This window comes from Podarcis erhardii, assembly GCF_964252035.2.
Source record: "Podarcis erhardii genome assembly, chromosome: 1".
NCBI classification, from domain to species: Eukaryota; Metazoa; Chordata; class Lepidosauria; order Squamata; family Lacertidae; genus Podarcis; species Podarcis erhardii.
Genome location: NC_138497.1, coordinates 63696077 through 63723002, shown reverse-complemented (window position 1 = coordinate 63723002; position 26926 = coordinate 63696077). Strand labels below are relative to the sequence as shown.

The window sequence follows — 26926 nt, the reverse complement described above, 5'->3', positions numbered from 1 at the left end:
AAATCCAGCGTTACTCGGTTTTATTCCTTACTGATATGTTCCACTGAATGGTTTTTTTTTTATTAAAAAAATGCACCTTTTTATGGATGGGTATCTTGGCTTAGCATATGCAGATTTCCCCCTCTGTTAATCAGGGCTGGATTTAGGTTTGATGAAGCCCTAAGCTACTGAAGGTAATGGGGTAATGGGGCCCTTTATATGTCCAGCTGTCCTTTGTCAGCAATATATGCTATATGGTAATTTATGGACCTAACAGGTATCTAAAGCCGTTTGCAGGTAACAAATAGGAGCCTACACAACACAAAACACTGTTGCTGTATGTAGGTTTTATTCTATTCTATTTTTTTTATCTTACATTTTGGAAATGTACATCGTTTGCTTTTTTCCTTTAATTTTTTTGAGGGCCCCCAAGAGAGTGGGGCCCTAAGCTATAGCTTGCTTAGCTTATACGTAAATAAGCATAGTCATTTTATTGCGCTGCTGGTGGCTTGTCCACCGGGACCAGAGGCAGCCCGACAGGCGCTCCTTATGGTTCCGCATATTCTGAGCGCTCAGCCCTCTCCTCCTACTAAAAAGAGCGGCTCGGGCCGAGGCCGGGCCCTCGCCGACTCCGGGCCCGCGCGTGGCTGAGGGCGGGGGCGTTTCTGAAGGAACAAACTATAGTGACGGAGGCGGCGGGCATTGTTGAGGTAATTCAACCAAGCGACGTGGGGCGGGGCTGTGGAGGGGAGGCCGTTTTGGTGTTTCGCTTTGTTTTACTAATTTCGGGAAAGCGAAAAGGGAAGAGGAGACGCGGGAGGAGTAGCCGGGCCCGACTCCCCTCTCTTTCTGAGGACAACAGAGCGGCGAAAGAGGCCCTCAAGGCGGGCAAGCGGGCCGCCGGCGTCGCCGTTGCCATGGCGCCCGTTGCGCGTGGTGGTTGGCGGAGTGGGCCGCGCCGCGGGGACCGCTGGGAGCAGAGCAGGCGCTGCGAGTTTCAAAGCGGCGGCCTCAGGTAGAACGGCCGCTCTCCCGGCGTCGCTGTCCTCGGGGCGGTTGGGGAGGGAGCGCGGCGGCAGCGGCAGCGGCGGCGCCGCCTTGGGGGAGGGAGGTGCGACCAAAGGCCGGGGGGCCTCGGAGGGATGGAGGGCGGGCCGAGCAAGGCCTAGTAGTTGGTCCCTGGGGAGCTGAGGGAACAAAGAGGCTGAGTCCGGAGCTCCCTCAGGTGCGGAAGGCGGTCTTTGAGAAGTGCCCGCCGCTCATTCTCACGTTCCTTCCTAGCAGGTCCGTGTCAGCGCCATGCCCACCTCCGTGCCCCCAAGTAGCAGGCGGGGGGCAGCCTATTCCACCCCACCCTCCCCTGCTAGCTCCGACGACGAGGGGGCCGGCAAGTCTTCCTCTTTCTCCCTGATCTCTCCAAGTTTCCACCGAGGTTTCCACCGAGCGAGGCAGGAGGAAGAGGCAACATCAGCTAGCAGGGGATCAGGCATCCCTCAAAGGATTAAACAGCATAGGTAACGTGTCGACCACCCGTGCTGCAGCTCTTAGGCCCTGCTCAAGTGGCCTGGGATTCTTTTGTTGCTCAGTATGTTTACATACAGTAGACCTGCAATTTACACACGTTTCGCTTGTGCACTTTCAGCTGTAGGCGCTTGAGGAAAAAATTAGAAAGGGGGCGGCCGCCCAGGGGGAAATTTGGCAGTCTCACCTGCTGTTGCACCCAATGTGTTTTGACTATATTGATTTTGGCGTTATGCACTATTGTCAACACATAACCCCCGTGTTATTCACGGGTCTGCTGTACTTACTGCTTAATACCGAAGACAGTCCCTGCGTGTTTACTAAACAGCAAATGCAATCTGTGCAGCAATGAAACTGAGATACTACAGTGTAATATGGTGCATTATCACATAAAACTACAGTACTGTGCAATAAATCAATACAAGCCTTTAAAAAATATCTCTGCCTTGAACCCACTGGAATAGCAACCCCTTCAAACTGTATATCATACCGGCATGAAAAGTGTTCTACATGCCGGACTGTGGTTGGCAGACTTGACACATGGGTTGCACAACTAGGGATTTGTGGCACGACAGGAGCTAGAGGATCTGTGGAGCTGGCTATGACGTAGCCAGGTGTCACCTTCCTGTCTGGGTAGCCAATAGACTACAGGCGAAACCAGACAAGGCACTGGGGCCTTCTGTATATCTTAATGCATTTTAGACTAGTATTATCTTTTGCTTTGCCTTGGCTTATAGCATACTGGTCAAAAAACTGATCACTGTGGATTTACATAGATGTTGCATACTACATTCTACATAAAAATGCATTATGTATATGATAGTTGTGCTTGAAATTGTTCTGCTAGTGTTAGTGCAGACCTCCCTTGTTGTTATTCATAACAATAAGGAAAGCAGCCTGAAACAGATGTGAGCTGTGAGAAAGCATGTGTGAGTAGAAGTAGATTTGGATTGCTGAGGCTTAAATTCAAGCCCATGCTTCTTCCTGTTCTTATGGACCTCTCATAAAATAAGACAAATGCCTATTCCTTTAAAATTATAAGAAGCAGTAACTGAAAAAGGATTCAGTCTTTACTTCTGAGTAAGGAATATGCACCAATTTTGATGCATTCATGCCCTTCACATTTGACAAGCGGTGTATTTGTTTAATACTTTAGCATTCATAACCAGGTGCAAATGTAAAGCTCACTTGAATTTAGGCAAGTTGTGATCTCTCAGCCTAATCAACTTCAGGAGGCTGTTAAGAATTGTAGAACAGCAAAGAAAATACTGTAACGGAAAAATACATATAAATTAAACGTGGATAGTTTTGTTTGTTACACTTTTGGTTATACAGTGGTACCTCTGTTCTTAACCAGAAACTGTTCTTAACCTGAAGCACCACTTTAGCTAATGGGGCCTCCCACTGCCGCCACACCGCCACCACGTGATTTCTGTTCTCATCCTGAAGCAAAGTTCTTAACCCGAGGTACTATTTCTGGGTTAGCGGAGGCTGTAACCTGAAGTGCATGTAACCTGAAGTGTATGTAACCCAAGGTACCACTGTATACCTGTTTGAGTTCTTATTAAGCCACAGAAAGCCTGGGTATTAAAATAATAGAAAGCAACAAGACCTCCATTCAAGGCTGGCATGAAGAAATAGTGAACCTGGCATCTTATTTTAATTTATTTCCCAACATTTATATACCACTTGATTGTAATGAAACTTGAGTTGACAAAAACAGTAAAAGTATCAGTAAAAATAAATATTTAAAATATTCAAAGAATGATTAAAATCAGCAATAAGACAAAACCAGATTAAAACACCCAGCTAGTATGTTACCTGCAAATAGTAATATTTAGTAATTCTTTCTTTTATCCTCCCTCCAAAAAACCCTGTAGGAAGTATTGCTAAAGATATCTGAGTGTTCCTGGTCTAAGTTCCATTGCATATTAACACCATACCCCTAAGGACATTTGCTCAGAAGTAATCTCAGGGAAAGATGGACTAAAATTTTAAAATGCTAAGAGACACCAGTGCCTCATTTTTCCCTATTTAAAAACTAAGCTAAAATAGTAAATATTTGTTTAACTCTTCTAGTATATTGGTATTAGAAAGTCTGTCAAAATGAATCTTTGTCCGGGCATTAGTGAGAGTATTCTATTTTCTATGGCATGTTTATATCAGAGGTAATAGCTTTGATCTTCGACACAGAATAGCTTTGATCTTAAACATGTTTCTCATACTTCTGAAATATTGGTTCAGTGTACAGTGTATGTTAAATGGGTAATACAATATGTTGCTGATTTGTAGCCCTCATTAAGTAGTTTGTCTAGTTGACTAATAATTAAATAAATTAGATTGGAAAAATAAATTCATAAATTGTGACTCTTTTAGAAAACACTGGAATATGAATACACTAGCTATTTCAAAAAGAGCCCAGTGACTTTCAGTAACATTTTGATGTTGAAACCTTGCCAAGCAATGCTACATTATGTAGACATAACCCACCTTGCTATGTCACAAAGCCCCCAGTTAGTACGTTATAGCTCAGATAATCCTGAGTATTGTATGTGTGTGTAGCTTGTCACATAAAACTGAATTTAGTTATTTAAGAACTATATTCATAAATTGAAAGTCTTTATATGTGAGATTATACCATAAATGTAATTATTTAATGATATCTGATTCCCACCTATCCCCTTAATGGTTAATTATCTGGTTTAGTGAACAGGTTGCAGTCCTGAAATGCATTTTTCTGTGCTGCTTTTGATAGGCTTTCCTCACTGCCTACCAGTGTCAAATAGCTTCTTAGGTTCAAGCTACACCTTAACAACTATGCAAGTCAATTTCGGTCTCTTTGTATAAGTGAAATGAGGCTCTGTGATTACAAGTTTCAACAGAGGAATATAGTTCCCTTCTTACTGCTCAAGTTGTTCTTCAGCTGCTTTTCTCCCCTTGGGGAGAGGATTTTAAACAGAAACACAGCAGAGAGGATTAATCAGTGTCTTTCTTTCCACCTTCCCATTTTGCTCCTCCCCAGCCTGTAATTGTGGCCTTTAATATAAAAGTCAAGAGACCAGTTGCATTTCCATACTGTATTTTACTTTGGTTTTATGGTTTTATTTTGTACTTTAATATTATTGTATGCCATTTAGAGAGCTTTGCTATTGTGCATCATAAACATGCTTTTAACTAAGAATAATTTTGATACAGTTGTTAAAATAATGTTAAACTGTACACTCTAGATGGTGCTGCCTTTGATAATGGTTTGGAAACTGTAGTTAGTACAAGTTCGGAATGTGGTATTTAGATTATTAACTAAGACTTTGTGTTATGATACTTGTAGGCAAGTATTAATCAGGTTGTATTGTTTACTGGTCCCTATCTGGGCCCAGTTTTTGGTACTGGTCTTGACTTTTGAAGCTCTTCACAACTTAGGATCAGGATCAGACTGATTGAAAACTATATTGTCTCCATGTGGACTGTTTACTTGTGCTTTAAGATCTTCAGTAAATGGTATTATGTCAGTGTCCAGCTGTCTGAGGCATAGTGATGGCTATCAGGAGATGGCCTTCTTTGTAGTGGGTCCATAATCTAATGGTCACCTAGTGCCTACTTCTTTGTCGTTTCAGCATGAGGCCAAAGTCCTTTTATTTTTCTAAAACTTCTAGTCAAAACCATAGTCCTTCAGATGTTTTTTACTTGGTACCTTTTAATTCTACTGTTTTTCCACTGCTGGAATACTTTGTAGGTTAACTGTTTTTGTGTTTTTAAATATAAACTTTCAGACATTTTTATTGAAGGACATTATAAAAGTATCTTAAATATTATACTTTGGTCCTTGTACTTCAATGAATTTTGAAAGTAGTTTGTCAGTTTTAGGAATTGCTTCCAAGCATACTGTACAAAAGAGGAAGATGTACGTAATAAGACATCTTTGATACCATTAGCTAGAAAATGGCATTCCCATAAAACACTGTCTAATTTTGTACCTGTCACTTCACAGTGCAGACCATTTTAAAGATACAAAAAGGAAAAATCGGCTAATTGTGGAAGAAAATCTCTCGCCATGGGAAGAGTGGTTCCTTTCCAAAGAGAAAGAGTTACGTGCTCGACTACAAGAACGAGCTATGAAGGTGAATACTTATATAATTTACATTTGACAGCAGATTGCCAGGCACCAAAATGTACATTTCCCGTATTATTTGTGAAAAACAGATTTGGATGATTTATATTGCTAACTGAAGCCATTCACTGGGTGTTGCCACTGTCACATGCTGACAGCTTCTAGGAGCCACAGCTGAGAACTGATTGCGGGGTGGGGTGGATGGGGACCAATGATGGACAAACTACTCAGAAAAAGCACAACATGTCTCCCACCAGAGATACCACTGTTAAAGACAACTTCGGCCCTTTATACATGAAGAAGTGTCTCCAGCCCCATCATTCCCCCTGTGGAATTCCCTCCCATCAGATGTCAAGGAAATAAAAAGCTATCTGACTTTTAAAAGACACCTGAAGGCAGCCCTGTATGGAGAAGGGCTGTTTGATGTTTTACTGTCTTTGATATTTTAATTTATTGGAAGCTGCCCAGAGTGGCTGGGGCAAACCAGTCAGATGGGTGGAATAATAAAAATAGTAGTAGTAGTAGTAATGTTTTGTTGTTGTTATTATAGGAGGTGAATCAGGAAAAGGAGAAAAGGAGGGAAAAACAGGAACGCGAAATAAAAAAAAAGTTGGCTGAAGAGAAGCACAAAGAATGGGTCCAGAAAAAAAATGAAGAGGTGAAAAGGGTGAAGAATTCCATAGCTTTTTTCTTAAATAATGTCTTACATTTTTACATAGCCAGTTATTTCCTTTTTATGTGTACTTGGCCTGGTCTAGGAACAACATAAATTACCAAGCTATCATAAACACTGTTGGATTTCATGCTAATACAGATATTTTTTCCACATTTTTTTCATAGTTCAACAGGAATGAATCGCTTACTTAGTCTCCAGGGGTCTGTGCTTAAAGCTTGACACCTATAATGTCAGTGGCAGTAATTAATACGAGTTTATTAAATGGCAGAATATCTGAGCAATCCTACAAATGTCTATTCAAAAGAAAGTTCCATTAAATGGTGCTAATTCCCAAGACTGGGTTGAGGACTGTAGCCTTAGTATTCTTCTAGCTATTTTTAATATCAGTAGGCACATCAGTCCCATTCTGTCCACTTTCAGCATGGAAGCAGACTTAAGTCTACTCCATCCTGTTTCTATACAGAAAACAAAACTACTCATAGGGTGGCCCAGAGGCTACCTCTGAGTCTGTTTTCAATTTTAAAGGTAATTCCATGTAGGGAAACCATTATTTATACAGTCTCCCTGAGAGTGATGGCATGCCATAAATTCTGATGACTCCCAGTTTTGCTATTTGCAATGCACAACAGCAGGAGAGGATGCTCATGTTCCAGATGCTATTCAGGTGGCTGGAATTACCATTAAAAAATGAAAATAGACTTGGAAGCAACCCTCAAACCCATCTTGTTGTGGAACCTGTAAGAATGTTGATTCCAAAGTGGACTGCAAATCTAGTCTGCTTATTGGTCCAGGTGGTTCACATCAGGTGAGTCTGCTTCAAAACCAGTTTGTCAATTCCACTCCATACCTCCTTTTGAATAATGAAAAGTTATATTAGACTGGTATTGTGTCTGGTTGAGATTCAGAGTAGTCTTAGTGTAGATATTCAAAATAGATTAAAAGCATACTGGTTTTGAGAATATGTATGCTAATACTAAATCGTCACCAGGTCACAAACTTTATTTTAGTACATACTTTATTCTATAGATATGCAGAGCTAAAGGAACATTTGTCCTTTCAGTCCCCCACTTCCTCACCATATGCAAGAACAAACAGATTTTGGCATAACATTATTTAAATAAATTATAAGCTTGCCCTTTGAAGCAAAGTGTGGTAGTTTGAGACTAGAATCAATTAGACTGACCAAGTGGAAAATGTTAACTCTTACAGGGTAAAGTCCAGGGTAAAAAATTAGTTCAGTTTGAAAGTAGATGAGCTTAGGTTAATATACTCTTTGCATGTTGTATTTTATCTTGGTGGCTAGCCATTTCAGGCAACATTGTGTGGAAATGTGGGATTTACATTTAAATAATAAATCAGTAATAATACTTACAGCAGCACAAGTACAGAAATGTTTGTAAAGAAGCACCTTTTGCACCAATTTTATTGCTTCCTAAGCTGCCATCACCAGCTCACAGAAGAGGTTGACAGTGATGTGGGAAGTAACCACTGCTCCTTCAGGGTTGCATGTGGTACTCCTTTACAATGATTCACTAATGGCGTGTGATTGGAGCATGCTACAGCAGATCCCAGCAGATCTGCATACCAGTTGTTGGAAACCACAGGAGGGGAGGTTGCTGTTGTGCTCTGGTCCTGCTTGTGGGCTTTCCATGGGCATCTGGGTGGCCACTGTGAGAACAGGATACTGCACTAGATACTTTTCCCCACAGACTCTTCATATGTTCTTACATGTACTTACTAGTATCATAGAACAGTGACATCTGTTTAAACCATAGTAGTATAAACACTTCAAGCCCTGATTTAATTATTGTCAAGTTGGAGAAGCTGATACTAGCAGATGAGGTGTACAGTGCGTGTTCAAACAGGGAAGGACAGCTGAATGAATTAGAATTTCCTCATGACATAGAATGGCGTCTGAATAAATGCCAAGCAAAATGGTTAGCAGGATTATAGAAAAGGGATAATGACAAAGGTATTTGGTTTATGCATTGCTTCAAATCACATTAGAGGGTGGGGTAAGTTTTGTAAAGGTTTTTCTTAAGAGAAGAATCTTAATACGGTCTGCTCACCCTTGAATATCTTGGCCGAAACTACTTTCATTTATAATATAACCACCTCTCTGAGAACTCGGAGTAGGATACATGGTGTCATCCCTCTCCAGCATTGCTTGTGCATCAATTGGCTAGGTTGACAGCTATTAACTCAATGTATCTTGGGGAGGTTCAAGGCTGAACCTGTGACTTAGCAGTTGAAGTCCCAACACTCCAGCCACTACACCAAACTTACTCTTCTTTTCGTTTTGTATAAAGGACACTAGTAGGCACAGGAAAATAAATGAAAGCGTTCTTAGTGCAGTGTTGAAATTCTTTAAAACAGTAATGTGTAAGTCAATGGAATCATTACTGTTTTATTAATCTGATCTTTTTTTATTTTCCTTATTTATTAAATTTCTATACCACCCTTCAAGAATCACAGGGTGTTTACAATATAAAAATACATGCAATAGTAACAAACTAGCCTGGTATGCATTGCTGCTGTTTGCAAGTACCACTGTTTGCAGTAATGAATGTTTGTAAAGGGTAGAAGGTATTGTAAAGGTATTGCATTATCCCTCTATTCCTTTTAAGTTTTTGATTGAAATAAAGTTGAAAAGGGGTATGCCTTGTTTGTGTTATCTCTAATAATGTTCTTGGGTGGAGTAGTGGGAACTGAAGTCTTTCATCCTAAAAATAACTGGTATTTTTAGAATTAATTTGATAGAACTCTGTGATTGTCAATGGTATTAAAGGGTATATAAACTCATCAGTAATTTAAAAAATAGATCATATCACTAATGAAGACAAGATCAAAGCATTTTTTCTGAGAAGCAGACTGAAAACACACATGTATTTTGAAGTGTAGACATGACAAATATGTGGCTTTCTAGCTCTTTTTATCAGGACCAAAAACTCACTGAGATAATGGACTGTCTATACAAGTCGTATTTTTCTCTTAACTAATAAATTGTGGAACAAATAAAACTTTAAACAATTAATATGATATTAATCATAGAAATAAATAGGCAGAATTGAACCAGGGTCTCCATGCCAATCACTCTGAAACAAGCCTGAGCAGTGGGAAGAACTTGATTTAGGGCCTGACACACCCTTTTATGTTCCAGCCTGTGTTCTGGGTTCCCCTTGGCTAATCCGGGCATAAGGCCCTTTTCCAAGAAAATGTGAAGCCAAGCAATCTAGGCGGTCTCTTTCATGAAGCATGAGTACATTGGCAAATACTTATTTCCCAAACCAGTTTATTAATTTACAGGGAACATAAAAACTTACAGCATAAAAAAAAAAATTGCTTACACTTTTATTGTAGATTGTCAAAGGCAGCTAGAGCTTTCCATTATTTAACTGGTCCTTTTGTTTATAGTGTCCAGAGGTTGCTGCATGGAGTTATCTGTAGCTGTCCATGCTTGGCCTAGCTGCAGGTAACTCATCTCTTCATCTGGATAACCATCTACAAACTGGTCATAACTCTTTCACTGTAAAAAAACAACACAAAACACACACAAAGAAACCACCAACTTGAGTAATCATATCAAGACTTTCATACCACCTGTGCAACATTCATGTGAATCAGTAGTGTCAGTACAATGGGAAAGCACAGTGTTTCCAGATACCAGGGGCTATTCACATTTGAGCTGAAGGCTGCAAGAAGAATGACAGAAGCAACCTATCTGGACCAGTGAATTAACTTAATCTGGGTTTTACCACTTCAGTAGGTCAGGATGCCCATAAATACTTAGTGTACAAGAAGAAAAAAATCTACAAATAGAGAACAAGGATATGAGGGGAAAGGGTTCTAGTCTAGTTATCTTTTTGTAGGAGTTGTTATTACTGCTCTCTCTTATATGTTTTCTATTATTATCTACAGGAAAAACGGGAAAGGGAACTTAAGCTCAGCAAAGAGATGGCAGAAAAAGCAGCCAAAGAACTTGAGAGAGCACAATCAAAGGAAAAGTCGCGAGAGATGTATCAGGAATGGCTAAAGAAAAAGAAAATGGAAGAAGGTCAGAAGAAGAAGGAAGAGAAGGTAACTTTTATCCCAGTTTTTCATTTGAAGAGATGCTGATCTGGTTTTGGTTGCTCTTAGAGGTGTAACCCACACATAGTTCTTATCTGGAATGAGTTCCCGTTTTGAGGATTTTTCTTATCCTCTACTTTGCAGCTTGGCTTACTTGATGAATTTATCTGTATAGCTTTGTTGATTAAGTTAGTCTTGGAATCATAGAGAAATTTATAGCATACTGCATGTGCAATATTGTAATCAAGATGTCTTTCAGAGGGATTAATGGGTGATGAAGATGTATGCTAACGTGAGGAGTAATCACTTTTTGTTGCAGAAAAGGGACTGGGGTACAGTGAAGCTTGTGAACATTGCAATGTTATCAAAGTTTATTATATGCACACTTCATTTTCTAGCTCCCCTTCATGGTATAACTGTTATTCACAGCTACATAAGAATCACAGGATTTCTAAAAGAATTGTGTTTTTCTTCAACTGGCGCCAGTTTGTAGATTTTGCAGATATACAGGTATACCATTCTCTGAAAGTTGTATTTTTAAACCAACAACATATCTTGTTGGACTGATATTGTGATGCAACTGAAACATGTTACTCCATAACAATAGTAATAACAAAATTTATATAGTGTTTTTTGATTGTTCACAGCCTTCCACCCATGTATCATGTCAGTAATCTGGACGCAATTCAAGGGGTTGGTTTTGACCTTTAAGGTCCTTCATGGCTTGGGACCAGGCTAGCTGAAGGACTGCTCTTTTCCACATGTACTTACCTGGACCCTGAGATCTTCAAACATCCTTCTCCAAGTGCGCCCACTGAGTGAGGTGTGGCAGGTGGCTATGGGAGAGGGAACCTACTTGGTGGTAGCACCCTAGATGTGGGATGTTCTACCCAGAAAGGCTCACCTGGCACCTGGTTTATTCTCATTTTGGCACCAGGTGAAAATCTTTTTTTATTTTCCCAAGCCTTTTAATCTCTTTTGGCATTAAGGTGTTTTAACTCTACAACTCATTTCTTTAAGCTGTATTTATACTTCTAGTATCTTATTACTGAATTTTAAATTGATTTCTTTCTCGATTTATGCCTCCCTGAGAACTTTGTTATAGGGTGTCCTCTAAATACTGTAAATAAACTCTTCTTTAAGGTAGGTCAGTAACATCTCCATATTACAGATTGTAGGACTTAAATAATAGTGTTCACCTGGTGAATTCATTGCTGAGATTACATTTGAATTAGGGAGAGGATGCTTCACTACACTGTGTCCTGATAGTACATTGGTGGCCTTGTTTTGTAAATCATGAAAACATACATGAAACTTTTGAAACACCAAATGCATAAACCAGCCAAAATTAGAGACTTTAAAATCTTGTTTATGTCAGTGTTGGAATTAGAACATGAGTTTAAATCTTTCAAATTCAAATCAGTAGGACTTACAGGTGCTTAACTATATTTGGATTGTACCCAGAGTAATTGGTTACAGTGGTGAAGTAATACATCTGGAAGAAGACAGTTGTATTAAGACATTTTGGCATTCTTGGCTCTTTTCCTTTTGTAGGAGAAGGAAAAACAACGGGAAGCTGAACTACAAGAGAAAAAAGAAAAATCAGAGCAGATGTTCAAAGAATGGCTGCAAAATTCCAAAACTAAGCCCCGCCAAGCATCAGCTGGCTGTGCCTCTGCAGATGGGAAAGATACTGGTTTGTATCTGTACTAGACAGACTAATAACTTCATAACTTGTGTAGCAGGAGCAGTTTTCGGATACTTTTACTATTTATTTTTGAATATTTTGTTTTAAATGTTCATCTGCTAGAATTCCTTAGCCATAGATGTGGATACAGACAGGCCACAAACAGTAGATGTTGCCCCACATAAAGGAATGTGTATATTTGGTCCCATTCCACACCCCAAATAACTTAAGATTATATCATTGGAAATCTACTTTTGAAAGCATTCATTTTGGTCAGTAGAGTTCAGTAAAATATACTGGCACATACATTCTTGTTCTTTGCAGTGCCTATTCTTCCGAGAATGCTCTTCTATTCATATATTTATTAAATGTTTAATCTGCCTTTATACTGATTAACATCTTCCAGAGTTGATGGCAGCCTCCTCAATTAGAGAAGATTCCTTGCTGCAGAAGTTTAAGCTAAACTTGTGAGCATCTGACAGAAGCCATACAGTGCTGATGGGAGCAAAAAGCAGTTCTATAGTTTTATTGTACTCACTTTTCCTCTTCACATGAGTAATTACTGAAGGGGGCTAAAGATTATGGTTTCTGCCTGCACCTAAAACATTGGGCCTTATCGTCAGACCTTTCAAGGCAAATGTAGCCACCACCTTTGAGACAGACTCATAAGTTTGGACCTCAGCTCATGATAGGCCTATTGAAGGTTTTACCAATAAAGAAAATCGGCCTCTCTCTAATTTTTGTGCAGTGTAGAAGTTGTCTTTGGGTAGATATAATCCTGAGTCAAGTTATGCAGGCTTATGCCCTTTTGAAATCAGTTGGCCTGACACCATGTGCATGACTCCAGCCTGCCTACCCACCCTTGATCCTATTTTCAATAAAACACATCCTGTTACAGCCAGAAAAGCATATTTGTTGTTTCTGGCCTTATTTTTTTTCCTAGAAAAAAATAAGCATACTTGTCATTTAAACAACATTTCTTTCATAGTTATTTGCCAAATGTGTTGCACTTATAAATATGTTAACCTAAACTATTTGCTGGGAGAGGCTGCTGTTCCTTTTGAACACTAAACAGCACACCAGGCACAAAACCAGTTGCTGTTTTGCTTTGGTTTGATTATAGATAGTGGTGCATACTTCTTTCATGCTTTGTCTTGGGACATTGTTACAGTACTTGCAGACAGCTGCTGTCACTTGTCTAAGTAATTTATTAAAAATATCTTCCCAGTTTTGTTCACAGTAGAGAACATATTCCAGACTTTGTTTTGACCACTCCAATGAAATGTATTTACATTTCTTTCCAGACAAATAGGATTGTTATGGCAAAGGCACCACATTCCTGCTACCATAATTTAGGTATAGCCCATGCAGCACGCTCTCCTTCTCTGATAAACAGTGATAAAAATTAAGCAATGATGAAAATAAACTGACCTTTAACATTGGCATTTGGGGTAGCAAATTCAGTACTCTCACACTAGTGAATGGAAGGAAACTGACAGAAGAGGAGTTTTGTGTCTCTTCCTGTGCCCCTGAAATTGTCTCTGGAGGGTTGGAGCATGGCATAGATCGCTTGGGGAGGGAGGTCACCTATAACTGGGCAATGCACCTTGCTCAAACCAAGCTCTACTCACACGTGATGCCTCCACCCAGTTTTGTGTGACTCCCCCCTGCTCCCACTGGCAGCCTCCTGTGCCTCATGCCACTCTGTTTAGGAAAGTTTCCTTACCCTCCAGGGAGTGATGACAGCAAAGTTCCCTTCCATGAACTTTCTTAAATTCATGGGATATCAGGATCCGAGACACTGTTCATTATACTGCTGAGATCTACAGAGTGGAAGTATATTTGTGTATTTATTGTCCTGTAAATTGCCCAGGGATGTGTTAAAGCCATCCTTAAAGGCCATTGTAAGGTATCGTGAGATCTCAGTTGATCTTTCAGGTGAAGAAAGTTAAATAGGATACAATATAGGCCAGCTGATCCCTTATTTGTTACAGACTATAAAATTGTATATAAAGTATAAGCTCTGAAAGTGAAAATAAATCCTGGTTCATTGAATGTAGGAAAGGAACTATGCAGACTATAACTGCTGGAAGGATTTGTAGTCTTAGGTAGATGGTACATTTAAAAAAACCCAAAAAACTTTTGTGTAAAATTTCATTAAAGTGGCAGAGTTCTTGGGCAAAACAATCATAAGCTGGTGATGGGGGATGCTGTGCAGAGAGAGAAATCACTACTTCCAAAGTGCTGGCAACTTCTGCAAGCCACGGGGGGGGGGGAGGAGGAGAGATATGGCTTATTTATTTATATCTATTTTGCATTTCAATGACACTAATGAAAGAAGAAATAAGCCAACTCTGCAGATAGCGTTCTTTCTCACTTTGGGTGGAGGTGTCAGGAGACAATGGAACTTTAGACAGCTCCAAGGTCTCCCTGATACAATGCTGACATCTCTCCCTCTGTCTGGTTCTGCTGTGCTTGGAGAACCACTTACAGTAAAGCAGTAGCCGAGCTTTCCACTCCTGCACATAGCAAAGCTCTGCCTGCACAACTCCCTCTTTGCCTTTAGAGAGGTGGATCTACAGCATCTTCCAGCCTCTCGGCTGCCCTCCCATGAAGCATAGAATGATCCCTGAATCTTAACTTAGAATGACTAACCCTGCAGTCTTGTCTACTCAGAGGCGAGCCTTTCTTTGTTCAGTGGGTTTTGTTCTTAGGTAAGTGTGTAGGATTGCACCCTAAGAAACAATGTTATTGCTAATAGTTTAGATTGAAACACTGTGCTTCTTTAAACATTCCAGGCTATCCAGAAGGAAGTACATATCCAGCTCCAGCCTTTTACAATCCAGTCCCTTGGAAACCAGTTCATGTGCCTCCTCCCAAGGAAGAGAAGTATGTTTCAGTGAAGAAAAATAAGAGGCCTAAATCCAGTCACACATATAGACCTTCAATGCCTTTTCATAAATCCAAAAGCAGTCTTTATATTGGGTCATTGTGCAGAATCCAGAGATAGTTCAGGGCTCATTATTTTTATTTTAACTTGGCCTTATAGTGTAATTTATGATATATTACTGACAACATTTTGTGAACAGCTATCCTTAATTGTAGGCAAATGTTTTTGATTTTCTTGTTAAAATAGGGCACGCAGGACAAAATCAGTGTCATTTTAATGTATTATATGTAATGCATTGTGAGCCATATTTTAAACAATAAAAAGTAATTATTTTCAAACTTTCCCTAATATTCTTCTACTTTAGGTACTGTATTTGCAGATGCAACTTCTAGTGCTCCTGTGCTTAGCGTTGAGATTGTTGCTTTAGAAGTTTATAGTAATGTCAGAGTAAAAAGGCACATCTTTTCTAAGAGTGAGATTTTGGATTTAAGCTCATTTGGGCCTGTTAACAGCGGTGGGACTATGTGTGCTTTAATCTAACTGTGCTTATGTAACCAGTTTGCAGAGTGTGACGTCAAGGAACTTTCTGATACCACTTCTGTTAAATGATTTGTGAAATGCTCCCCTTTGCTCTACTATAACCTGCTATGTAATAATCAAACAGTATTTATTTTATGTAGCACTGTTGTAGCTTTCCAGAGTGTACTACATTTTCTGCTCCTCTTGGCTCTTTTCCAGTGAATTTTAAATACTATCTACTTCTTTGTGGATTTTTAATAAGTGTATAGTGGTTAAAAAAAGGGAAGGACCCCTGACAGTTAAGTCCAGTCACAAACGACTCTAGGGTTGCGGCACTCGTCTCGCTTTTGTGGCCAAGGGAGCCAACGTTTGTCCGCAGACAGTTTTTCCAGGTCATGTGGCCAGCATGACTAAGCCGCTTCTGGCGAAACCAGAGCAGCACACGGAAATGCCGATTACCTTCCCACCGGAGCGGTACCTATTTCTCTATTTGCACTTTGACGTGCTTTCGAACTACGAAGTTGGCAGGAGCTGGGACTGAGCAACAGGAGCTCACCCCATTGTGGGGATTCGAACCACCAACCTTCTGATCGGCAAGCCCTAGGCTCTGTGGTTTAGACCACAGTGCCACCCATGTGTGGCTTATTTAACAGTTTTGAATACATCTTCAGTGCAGTGTTTTGACAAGCATTTTTTTAAAAAATTATTTACTTTAAATATAAAAGTAAAGATTTTTTTTAAAAAAGGCTTGTCACAATAATATAACAAAAACAATTACTAGAAAATGCAATTAGTATTCTTTCTGAATCTTTTTGGCTGCTATTTCTGTAACTATGGTGCTACCTCGCCTCCTGTATATTGTGAACTATATTCCAGTCAGATTTAATATTCTTATTCAGGCTAAACCCCTCTCCAAGTGGCTTGTATCTTGTTGCATCTTTTAGAACCATATTCTGTTGTCTATTAATTAACAACAAAAATGTCTTCCTCCAAACTTTAAAAAGTGGTTAAAACATCTGTAGTTGTTATTGTACAGATTGTTACTGCTCATTCAATCCTAAATGCAGAAAAAGCAAGCCATTTCATCAGATTCTGTTCCAAACAAATAACCAGGCCTGGAGATTTTGGGTGAAAGTCAGCATTGTGCTGAGGAGATCATTGCCAGCACAAGTATTTCAGCTTGCCAGATGGGAACAATCTCTTCTTGCTACATGCACTGTTCTGGGGTTTCTCTTGACCCCCCCCCAAGCAGCTACAGGGAGAACACATATGGATGAGAGGATGGCATGTCTCTTGCACAAGCAGAACTTACTGTGCTGGCTTCCACTAGCTCTACAATTTAGTTGAATCTGGTGCATTAGCTCTTCTGTTCCTTTAAATGTGAGATGATAATCCGCCTGTAATGCCTGCTTATTCCTTTTAACACTGGGATAGGGAACCTTAGACCTTAGAAAGTCAGCAGTGTGCTGAGGAGATCATTGCCAGCACAAGTATTTCAGCTTGCCAGATGGGAACAATCTCTTCTTGCTACATGCACTGTTCTGGGGTTTCTCTTGACCCCCCCCCCCAAGCAGCTACAGGGAGAACACATATGGATGAGAGGATGGCATGTCTCTTGCACAAGCAGAACTTACTGTGCTGGCTTCCACTAGCTCTACAATTTAGTTGAATCTGGTGCATTAGCTCTTCTGTTCCTTTAAATGTGAGATGATAATCCGCCTGTAATGCCTGCTTATTCCTTTTAACACTGGGATAGGGAACCTTAGGCCTGGGAGCTAAATATGACCCTTCATGCCTCTGTCTGGTCCTCAGATTCACCCAAGCAACACCTCTCATCAGCCCTGTTTTGCACCATCAAGCACCTTTGCTTGGTAGGAGTGCGTCTTTCAACTCTCAATGCTTCTTGCCTACCTGGTTGGAGGATAACGAGGGATAGGTGGGTGTGAAGAATAGTAGCCTCCTGTACAAGGGTAAAATTCACATTTATTGCTGTGTCCACTTTTGCCTCCATCCCATGCACCACTGGCATTTGACTCCCAGAAGGGAATGTAGCCCTTGAGCTGAAAGATTACGCACTCTTGCCATAACTTTATATCATACATTTCTGCAGTTTTGATCCATTTCTTATTTTGATTCATTTGTGTGTAATAAAGGGGGGGGGGGGAGAAGAAAGATGTATTTTCCAGAAAGCAAAGTTTATAAACATCTAAATCTTTTTACCAACTAGTATTTTTTTATGTTTTTACAGTTGTTATTGTAGTACTTGGATTTTATGTTGTACTTTGCTTGTTATTTTTTCCATAAATGCAAAATTTATAGATATCTAAAAATAGAAAAACTAAACTAGAATATTTGTAAAATATAGTCAGAGTAACCATTTTAAAAACAACAGAGTAAATAATTTCATGCGACTTCACAAAATTACCTCTATTTAAAAAACTAACCAACAATATAATTCATTTATCATTTATTTTCTAAGCAGTCATTTCAAAGAATATAAAGTTGCATAACTCTGTTACAATTTGCAATTATGAATATATAATCCGTACTATAAGCATCAAAATTAATGCTTTAAATTTAAACATGACTTTTTTTACATTTATTATTTCATTTCATTGTCTTCTGCAGTTCATATAGCTCTGATTCGGCAACCCACCAAATAAGCAGTTCACAAGTTCTAATGCTTGTTTTCCAAGAAAGATGAGTCATAAAGAATTCTTAAATCATAGTCCTGGGTCTACTCCAGCTTGGAGGGAGGCCTAGGCAAAATGCCTTTTCATAGGCGTCCCCCCTCTCAGTCAGCCCTGGCAAGCTTACCTGGCAATGGGCAGCAGTACGTACTTCAAAGTGTGATCAGCAATTAGGTCAACCTGACATTTAATGCTTCCAACAAAACATTGCTTTCAGGAATTATTGAAAACACTTAACTAGTATTGTTTGGGGCACCAGGTCAGAAATCTTTTTAGGGGTGGGCGGCAAGGGGCTGGGGCTGGCAGGGCATTTTCAAGAAGGGACCCTGATAGAGTGCTGGGCCACTGGCATCTGCCCAAGGATGCTGGGTGCTAACATTCGCTCTGAGCAGGGATGTGCATTACTTTCCATCCTTTACTCCGTTTCACTGACTTTTAAATCACTATTGAACTGATAGTCTCCCACAAATATCTGCATTAGGAATACCGTATTTTCAAGATCATGGAGACAGAAGATAACTGCTAAACAAGTAGCCGTGTAATCTCTTATTTGTATCATGCCAGTATTCAGAGAAAGGCTTCTGTTTGGGTAGTGTTGAGCTGCCTTTTAGGGATTAGTTTAAATGACTGTTGCAAGCTTATTTTTAGTATGTATATTAAGCAGGGATCATTGCACTGGTTCTCGTAGCTCATTGTTTACCTGGTCTTTGTAATTGCAGAGTTTCAGTCTCAACCAAAATTCGCCTGTTTGGGAATGATGAAGACGTGCATCGGACTTAAGGCTGTTAGTCACTAACTCCTCTGCTTCCCACACCATAGCATGCATCAAATAAAAAGAAGGCATAGCACAGCATTACAGTGAGTGGTAGCATTGATGTGGATGTGTAGACATAGGCTACTGTATATAGAGACCTGTTTGCATTATTTTTCTGATATGTAGATTCAGTAAACACCTGGTCTTCGCCTCACGTTGCTCACTCCCCGTGGCTCATATGCCATGAACAAGTCTCCCTCATCTCTTTGCCGATGCTCCAAGGAGCCAAGGAGAAAGCAAAGTAATTGTGTTGTGTGATTAAGCGGTATCACATAATATACCTCCTAAAATATCCATGTACTTGCCTTATGTGGTGATTGTTCTGGACATATTTTCTGCTATGCATAAAGTGGAATTTTCCATTGTCTCTTAAAAGTTCTGTTTAGATCAATCAAAAACTCACAAGGGTGCAGGCATGTGGCAAGCTCTACAATACCCTGAAAAAGAAGGGCAGCTTGCATTCAAATGCTACTATTGGTGTCGAAGGTCCTTTCCTGAAATCCTTTCTTAGTTATATTATTACACTATTTTTGCTGTAAATGCACACAGAATTATTATTTGGGCACTACCATTGATGATCTCCAGCAGGCTAGGGACAAAGGTGAAAGCTGTTTCCTAGTTCTGGATCTCTCAGCGGCCTTTGATACCACTGACCACGACATCCTTCTGGACTAGCTAGAGGGGCTGGGAGTTGGGGTTACTGTTATACAGTGGTCCTGCTCCTTCTGGGCCATGTTCAGAAAGTAGTGTTGGGGGAATGAGTGTTCAGACCCTTGCACTCTCACTTGTGGGGTGCTCAGGGTTCCGTCCTCTCGCCCATGCTTTTTAACATCTATATGAAGCCGCTGAGAGAGATCATCAGGGGGTTTGGGCTGGGTGTTCATCAGTATGTGGATGCTCTACATCTCAAATCAGAACCAGTGAAGGTCCTGTGTGAGTGCCTGGAGGCAGTTGGAGGATGGATGGCCACTAAGGGATTGAGGTTGAATCCTGTCAAGACAGAAGTGATGTTTTGGGGGGACGGGGGGCGGGGGCTGGTGTGGAGGACTTGCTGGTCCTGTAACTGTGCCCCTGAAGGACAAGGTGTGCAGCCTGGGAGTCATTTTGGACTCACAGCTGTCCATGGAGGCGCAGGTCAATTCTGTGTCCAGGGTAGCTGTCTACCAGCTCCATCTGGTACGCAGGCTGAGACCCTACCTGCCCACAGACCATCTCGCCAGAGTGATGCATGCTCTAGTTATCTCCCGCTTGGACTACTGTGATAAGCTCAACGTGGGGCTACCTTTGAAGGTGACCCAGAAACTACAACTAATCCAGAATGCGGCAGCTAGACTGGTGACTGGGAGCGGCCGCTGAGATCACATAACACCGGTCCTGAAAGAGCTACATTGGCTCCTACTACATTTCCAAGCACAATTCCAAGTGTTGGCCTCTGCCCAGTATACCTGAAGGAGCGTCTCCACCCCAATCGTTCTGCCCGGACACAGGTCCAGCTCTGAGGTCCTTCTGGCGGTTCCCTCACTACGTGATGTGAGGTTACAGGAAACCAGGCAGATGGCCTTCTCAGTGGTGGCGCCCACTCTGTGGAACGCCTTCCCATCAGATGTCAAGGAAATCAACAACTATCTGACTTTTATAAGACATCTAAGACAGCCTTGTTTAGGGAAGTTTTTAATATTTGTTTTAATCTGTTGGGAGCTGCTCAGAGTGCCTAGGGAAACCCAGCCAGATGGGCGGGGTATAAATTTATTATTATCATTATTATTACAAATGGTAAAAAGCGTAGATGTTAACAATAAGTAGGTGGTCACTGGCATTTAGCCACCCTCTCATGATGCCTTCAGTTGAGTCTATGCAGCTTTTCCATAATAATTCAGCTTACAACATACTTAAAACAACTATAAAAAGAATTAATAGCATATCAAGGATCAAAGCATGGGGGATAAACTTATCAATGGCTTCTCATCATGACAGATCTATACATTACCTCCTATATCAGATGGTTAAGGTTCTGAATACCAGTTACCAAGAAACATGAGCCACAGAGTGCTTTTTTGCTCATGTCTCACTTGTGGGCTTCCCATAGGCCAATGTGGGAACAAAATGCTGGACTAGATGGATCTTCAATCTGACCCAGCAGGGCTGCTCTTAGGTTTTTAAAGTCATCTCATTAAAAGAGCATAAATGTTCAACTGTAGTAAAGGCTACTGAATGTCCAAGAAAACATGTATTTTTATGTGGCATCTAAAATTCAGTAGTACATTATTCTTGCACTAAAATACAGCTCAGTTGATGCAAGCACATCCTGAAATGAAAGAAGGTGGTGCTCAGATACCACCATCTGGGCTTCCCTGCTCCTCCCAATACTTGTAATGTAGAGAGGTGTAGGGAGCATTTACAGTCTTACTGTTTCAATAAGTGTGTGACTTAATTCTGTCTTCTCCCTCAGATTTCCTGAGGAGACAGGTATTCTGTCTTATCTGTAGAATGTGTTGCATCTGGAAAGAGGCCTGTGTAAATCTCTAAAAACTGCAGCTTCAGAACGAAAGCTCTTGCACAATCTAATCTGTAGCATCACAAATGCAATTTTGTTCCCTCCTGAATAAAGTTTTAGACAAGATTGGTCATGAGTGTGCATGTTGGCTTCAGTTCAATCAACATAATGGTTTTGCTGAGCAGAGAAGAAGGAAAGTATTGTTTGGCTGGCTTCCAAGAGGATATAAAGCATGAAGAAAAATATTGCAGTTTTGAAGCTTAATTTTAAGGTTGCACACTGAAAAGTATTTGTGTGGCCTTGGTTTAAAAAAACCTAATCACCACAGTTCAGTACAGAGAAGTATTCATAAAATCTTAGTGTAAAGAAGTTGTGTGTAAATGTAAAGGGTAGGGATTGTATAGGAGCTGCTCTTTTGGGATATAGTGATGTAGGAAAGTATATTTGAATGTATGTGCTGCTCTAAGGTCTTTTGAATTCCTTTACCCAATTTCCTTTTTCTGCATACTTAAAATGTTTCTGGTCTTAAAGATAGGTATCAAAATAATAGCAAGGTGAGTGAGTGATGCAAAGTTTTAGGATAAAAGCAGGAAAGGGAGTATTCAGACATCCTGAGTTTTAGTGCGATGCTTAGCTGTTATATACAATACCTTCCTCACCTATTACCTTGCTTATCTGAAACTTCTACCACTTGCTGTGCCCTATCAGATCAGTTCCAGCATGTTCAAGCATTCTGAATCCCACTTTACTTTGGCTTCTAACACTAGACTTTGGGTGTCTAAGCTCCAGATGCACGGGTGGTACTTTTCTGTCTTGCCTGCTAAGGCCCAGCTAATGTTGCAATGCAGGCCTCATATTTTGTGTTCCAGCATTTCTTGCAATTCAGTTTTGAGGGTGGTAGGACAAGACCCTCTTCTCCCTGGATCTTCAACTTCTAGCCTACCTATCAATTTCTAGAGGTGGAACTTCACCTGATCTCGAATGTCCTCCTGCCACCAGAGAGAAGAAACAGAGGTAAGTCCCTCCCTCCCTCCCTCTCACACATTGCCTTGAGACCTTTCAACTGATCTCCTTTAGCACTGCCACCCCAGCTTAGTTCATGAGTCATTTTACAAATAGATCACCTTCCAATGTGGGGCTTCAGTTGCCTAGTAGCATACATTGTGCCTATTGCTGAGGATCTAGTGTGCAACTTGTAGACTACCCTTTCTCTGATACAGAAGCAACTGCTATACAAATACGTACATGGGAGGATGTGAGTGGTATGCACATGCCCCACCCCAAGGTGGAGACTGAAAAACCAGTGAAGAAGCATAATCCCCAGCTGCCAGTATCACATAATAGTTTAATTTTTAAAACCTTGGATGTTGGGTGCTTTCATTGTAACTGAAGGCCAAAGTAGACAACATTACATGCATGATCATATTTTGTGTGTCTAGTTGTTTTATCTTCTAAAGAATTGCAGGAGGTAGGAACAGGATGGTGACCATAGGAAGTTGCCTTATACCAAGTCAGGTCATTTGTCCATCTAGCCCATTCCAACTGGCAATGACTAAGGTCTTTTCCTATCGTCTGCTATCTCATCCTTTGAACTAACATGCAAAGCAGATGCTTGTACCATTAAGTTATGCTCCCGTTTATGAGCCCGGCCTTGGCTGGGGAGGGCGGGGTATAAATGAAATAATAATAATAATAATAATAATAATAATAATAATAATAATAATAATTTGCAGCAATAGTGGTTTCCCTACTGGGCCTAACAGCAGCTCATACCTAGAACTAACTTAGTTGGTCTTTAAGGTGCTACTGGAAGGAATTTTTTGTTTTGACTATGGCAGACCAACGCGGCTACCTATCTGTAACAGCAGCTTTAAGGGCATCCATTCAGCATTCAGTCTTTTTATTTGTATGCTGCTTTTCCACACACAGAGAGAAAAATCACACTCAAAGAAGCTTACAGCAAAGAAAACAGAAATGTGTTTCAAAGCCAAATTGCAAAAACAATTCCATAATAACATAGCAAAACAACACAACATCAAATATAGTAACATACAAAAAACAACGTTTCAGTACTATATAACAAGTTTACACAAACAACATCCATTATCCAATAGCAAAAATAACAAGGGAGCTTTACAGTTTCACTTTGGTCCTAGAAACAACCTTCCCATGATTCTGCAGACAGTCTCTCTCTTGCAGCAGGTTCTTACAGGGTTTCCAAGGGCAGTGGGTGAGGTAGCTGGAAGTACCCCCCCCATCTTTTACAGGGGTATGGTTTTCTTTGTGACCAAGATGGAGGGTGGGGGGGATTAATTCACCTTCCCACTTGCCATGATCCTTACTGCAATTGCCTCTGCAGCTTTTTTTAATGAACATGTCTGATTTGACCTTGAGCAAGAGTTTATCTGTTCCTTTGCATTTTTGTATGGATCTTTTTAAACATACTGAATTTACCTGCAGCTGCTTAGGTAAGGCACACAGTGAAGTCATGTGTGCCTTACTTCATGCAGATGTGTAGACTTCTGGTCAATTTTAATGGCTGTTGAAACTTAGAATTGCCATATACTTCAAGATGATCCTAGCATCAGCAAAACTTACTTGGCAATTTTCCAATTTAATAGCCTGACTGAAGACAGATTACCGTAAATGTTGGCAGCATTGTATGTCTTTACAGCTAGTGTCGTGGATGGTATCAGATTTGAACCAGGGAGATTTTATTTCCACTCAGCCTTGAAGTTTACTAAGTGATTGTAGACCAGTCACTATTTCTCAGTTTAACCTGCCTCACAGGGTGGTTGTGAGAATATCCTGGGATAAACCCAGTCTGAACTCCTTAGAGTGGTGTAGAATCCAGATGTGATTCATAAAATATTTCTAAGTAAGTTACTTATTTTATATTTTTTATTCCAAATTATTAAAGCAAGTTAAATAATAAAGATATGTTTTTCATGTAACACCATGGTTCATAGTACTAGACGCAAAACCAGACAATATTTCAGTGGAACACATGCATTGTGAACAGAGGTGGCCTCTTGCAATTATTAAACAAGAACAAATCCACCATCTTTCTCTGTTTTAAAGCATATCCTACAGCACAACTGGTGCCAAGTGTATTGCTCTGACTTCCTTTGGACCACATCAGTGAAGCTTGCACACTAGAATGTCACTTCAGGTCTGCCAACACAGTGGTTTGACCTCGCCCCCAGAGGCAGGCTCCATTGTCTTTAAAGACAAATGGATTCCAACAAAAAAAGCTCACCTAAAGTCCTAAATTTGGTATAATAAGCTGGTTGGGGGGCATGGTACAAGGAGAAGGACCTGACCCCTTCCTACTACATGGAGACTTTGGTCTAGATCGTCTCCTCCTGAGATGTTAGCCATGGAGGAGAAAACATACAGACACCCATATGAAACCTGGAACAGCCATTTCAACAGGCTGCCACAGAGGATAGAAGAGAAAGGACTCTATTGTTACTTTTGGTGGCTCCTCTCCTTGATTCCCCTCCCCATCTCAGCTGGCTGTTAGAATAACTAGTTACTAAGAATCTGAATCTGAGTTTGTTTATTTCATCTTCTCCTGATCAGTTTTCCTTTTGTGTCACATCTCTTTGTAAGCCTGTGAGAGAGAGCGAGAAAGAGTACTGCAAGCCACTCAGAGACTTTTTTAGGCTGAAGAGCAGAATGAAAAAACAAATAAAAGTAAAATAATACCAGTTGGGGGGGATTTCCAGTGGAGATCCGGTGGAGAAGGAGTTAAAGCCACCACCACTTATATCACAGCTTGTTCTCCCACCAAAGCTTGTGGCTGCCTTGTCAGGATAGCCAATCACAGCTGTAACATCTATGGGGTTTTCTGTGGATTGAGGTTTATTCTGATTCAGCATTAAACGGCTTTCCTGGTGAAAGCAGCGGACCAAAAGAAAAACCTCTCACACCTGTGTTTAGAAATTGTGGGACAAACAGAAGGGTGAATGAGCTCCTAGTTGGACCTTCAGAAAGAGGGGAAGAGGAAATGGCAGCAAGGTGTCCACTGCTGTGAACTTGAGAGCTAGACTTGATGTCTGTCCTAAACCCCTGGCTTACCTGGCAGCAAGTTAGTATGTCAAGTCCCCAGTCCAGGGTCAATCCAAAGTCCAAAATGAAGCACAGTCCCACAGAGATCCAGGAGCACCCAAGCTGAGCCCCATCAACATGGACAGTTGAGCAGACACAGCACCTTGGCTCTGCTGCCCTTTTATACTCTGCATGCTGATTGCAGCCTCTGGGCTTGATGAGGCATGTGACCCTCACCTGTTCCAAGCCTACTCCAGCTGAGGAATCACACACCAAGCCCCAGCTGGGGAGCTGGGCTCTGGGCCCTTGCCTGCCTCAGCCTCCTAGAGTATCCCATCCGCTGCTCCCTCTGCCTCAGAGCCTGTTGTGTTTGTGAAGACAGGGCCCCCTCTGGCTCTGGTGATGGGTCCTGCTGCTCTGGTTCCTGTGCACTGACCCTCATCCCCTTGTCACCCTCAATCACCCCGTGAGTACTTCCTACACCAACCTTCCCTTCCCCACCCCCAGCTTGCCCCAGTGTGTCCCAGTCCTGGCTACATCTCTTGCCGGGATCCTCTTCCTCCTCCCTGTAGTCCTGCCAGATCATGACAATGGCCTTTGTCTGCTTCTGCAAAACAGTAAGTGTCAATGTCTATAAATTTCTGAGTGGTCTTGCTACACTGACCCTAAAGACATCTCTACTTAGAAGCAAGTCCCATTGTTTTCCATGAAAGTAAACACACTTAGGATAATTGCTTAAGAACTTCAGGCTTTGGTCTATGCTGCCACCGCCGCTGTACATAATGACATATCTACTGGAAAAATGTCTTTCTAGACGTAGATTAGCCTTGTGGTTTAAAATGATAGCTTTAGAACTGATGAGGTCACGCTAATCCTCTGTAAACCTAATAAAAATATTGTTACCAACAAAAGGGGGTAACCCAAATAGTGCTTCGCTCACTCTCACACACATTCCATGAATGTTACATGTACATATCGGCCTGGGCACATTTGGCGGCAGGGCAAGAAATATGGAGGAATGTTTGGAACTTTTAAAAAAAATTCTGTGATACTTCTGAAAAGGGCTGCTTTTGCCCATATAAGTAAATGGAGTCTGACTGTGACCCCATTTAAATTTATTCCAAATGGTGATGTCATTTCTGGCATGTAAAGCAGGTTCCTGCAGTTTTAAAACAAGCTCTGTAACAACGCCTTTCCCAATCTGGTGCCCTCCAGTTGTTTTAGACTGCAATTCCCATAAGCTTCAGCCAGCCTAGCTGTGCTACTTGAGACTAATGGGAGTTGTAGTATGAAATATCTAGAAGGCAGGCACCAGGTTGGGGGAGGCTGTTCTATAAACTCTGTTTTGTACATTCTAAATAAACCTTTCTGCTGTTTTCACAAGTGAAACTTTAATCATTGTATGCATGTACCAATGCCTCCACTTG

The 26926-nt window shown here is 40.9% G+C and overlaps 1 protein-coding gene and 1 long non-coding RNA gene across 6 annotated transcripts in view; both read left to right on the top strand.

Moving 5' to 3' along the window:
* The first annotated feature begins 575 nt into the window (after positions 1–575).
* On the top strand, positions 576–18991 carry CCDC34 (coiled-coil domain containing 34). 5 transcript variants are annotated; one of them, XM_081856864.1, is made up of 7 exons: positions 576–689; positions 1261–1493; positions 5489–5618; positions 6159–6275; positions 10203–10361; positions 11907–12048; positions 14838–15267. In XM_081856864.1, the coding sequence occupies exons 2-7, from the start codon at positions 1279–1281 to the stop codon at positions 15047–15049; spliced, it is 975 nt and encodes a 324-aa protein (XP_081712990.1). In that variant the 5' UTR covers positions 576–689; positions 1261–1278; the 3' UTR covers positions 15050–15267. The 5 variants fall into 5 exon arrangements, with proteins under 5 accessions (XP_081712990.1, XP_081712994.1, XP_081712991.1 ...); XM_081856868.1 differs by lacking the exon at positions 576–689 and adding an exon at positions 854–994; XM_081856865.1 differs by lacking the exon at positions 576–689 and adding an exon at positions 893–994 and having other exon boundaries at positions 1264–1493.
* Positions 18992–22278: 3287 nt separating this feature from the next.
* The window catches only part of LOC309327668, a 38750-nt gene continuing 34102 nt past the window's right edge, over positions 22279–26926 (top strand). Inside the window, exon 1 of the long non-coding RNA XR_014150617.1 lies at positions 22279–22460. This is a non-coding gene — a long non-coding RNA (uncharacterized lncRNA). The remainder of the gene's footprint in view (positions 22461–26926) is intronic.

Coding starts and splice junctions, on each gene's coding strand:
- CCDC34 (XM_081856864.1), top strand. CDS start 1,279: ATGCCCACCTCCGTGCCCCCAAGTAGCAGGCGGGGGGCAGCCTATTCC. Junction 5,619..6,158: donor TACAAGAACGAGCTATGAAG/GTGAATACTTAT, acceptor TTGTTATTATAG/GAGGTGAATCAGGAAAAGGA. Junction 10,362..11,906: donor AGAAGAAGAAGGAAGAGAAG/GTAACTTTTATC, acceptor TTCCTTTTGTAG/GAGAAGGAAAAACAACGGGA.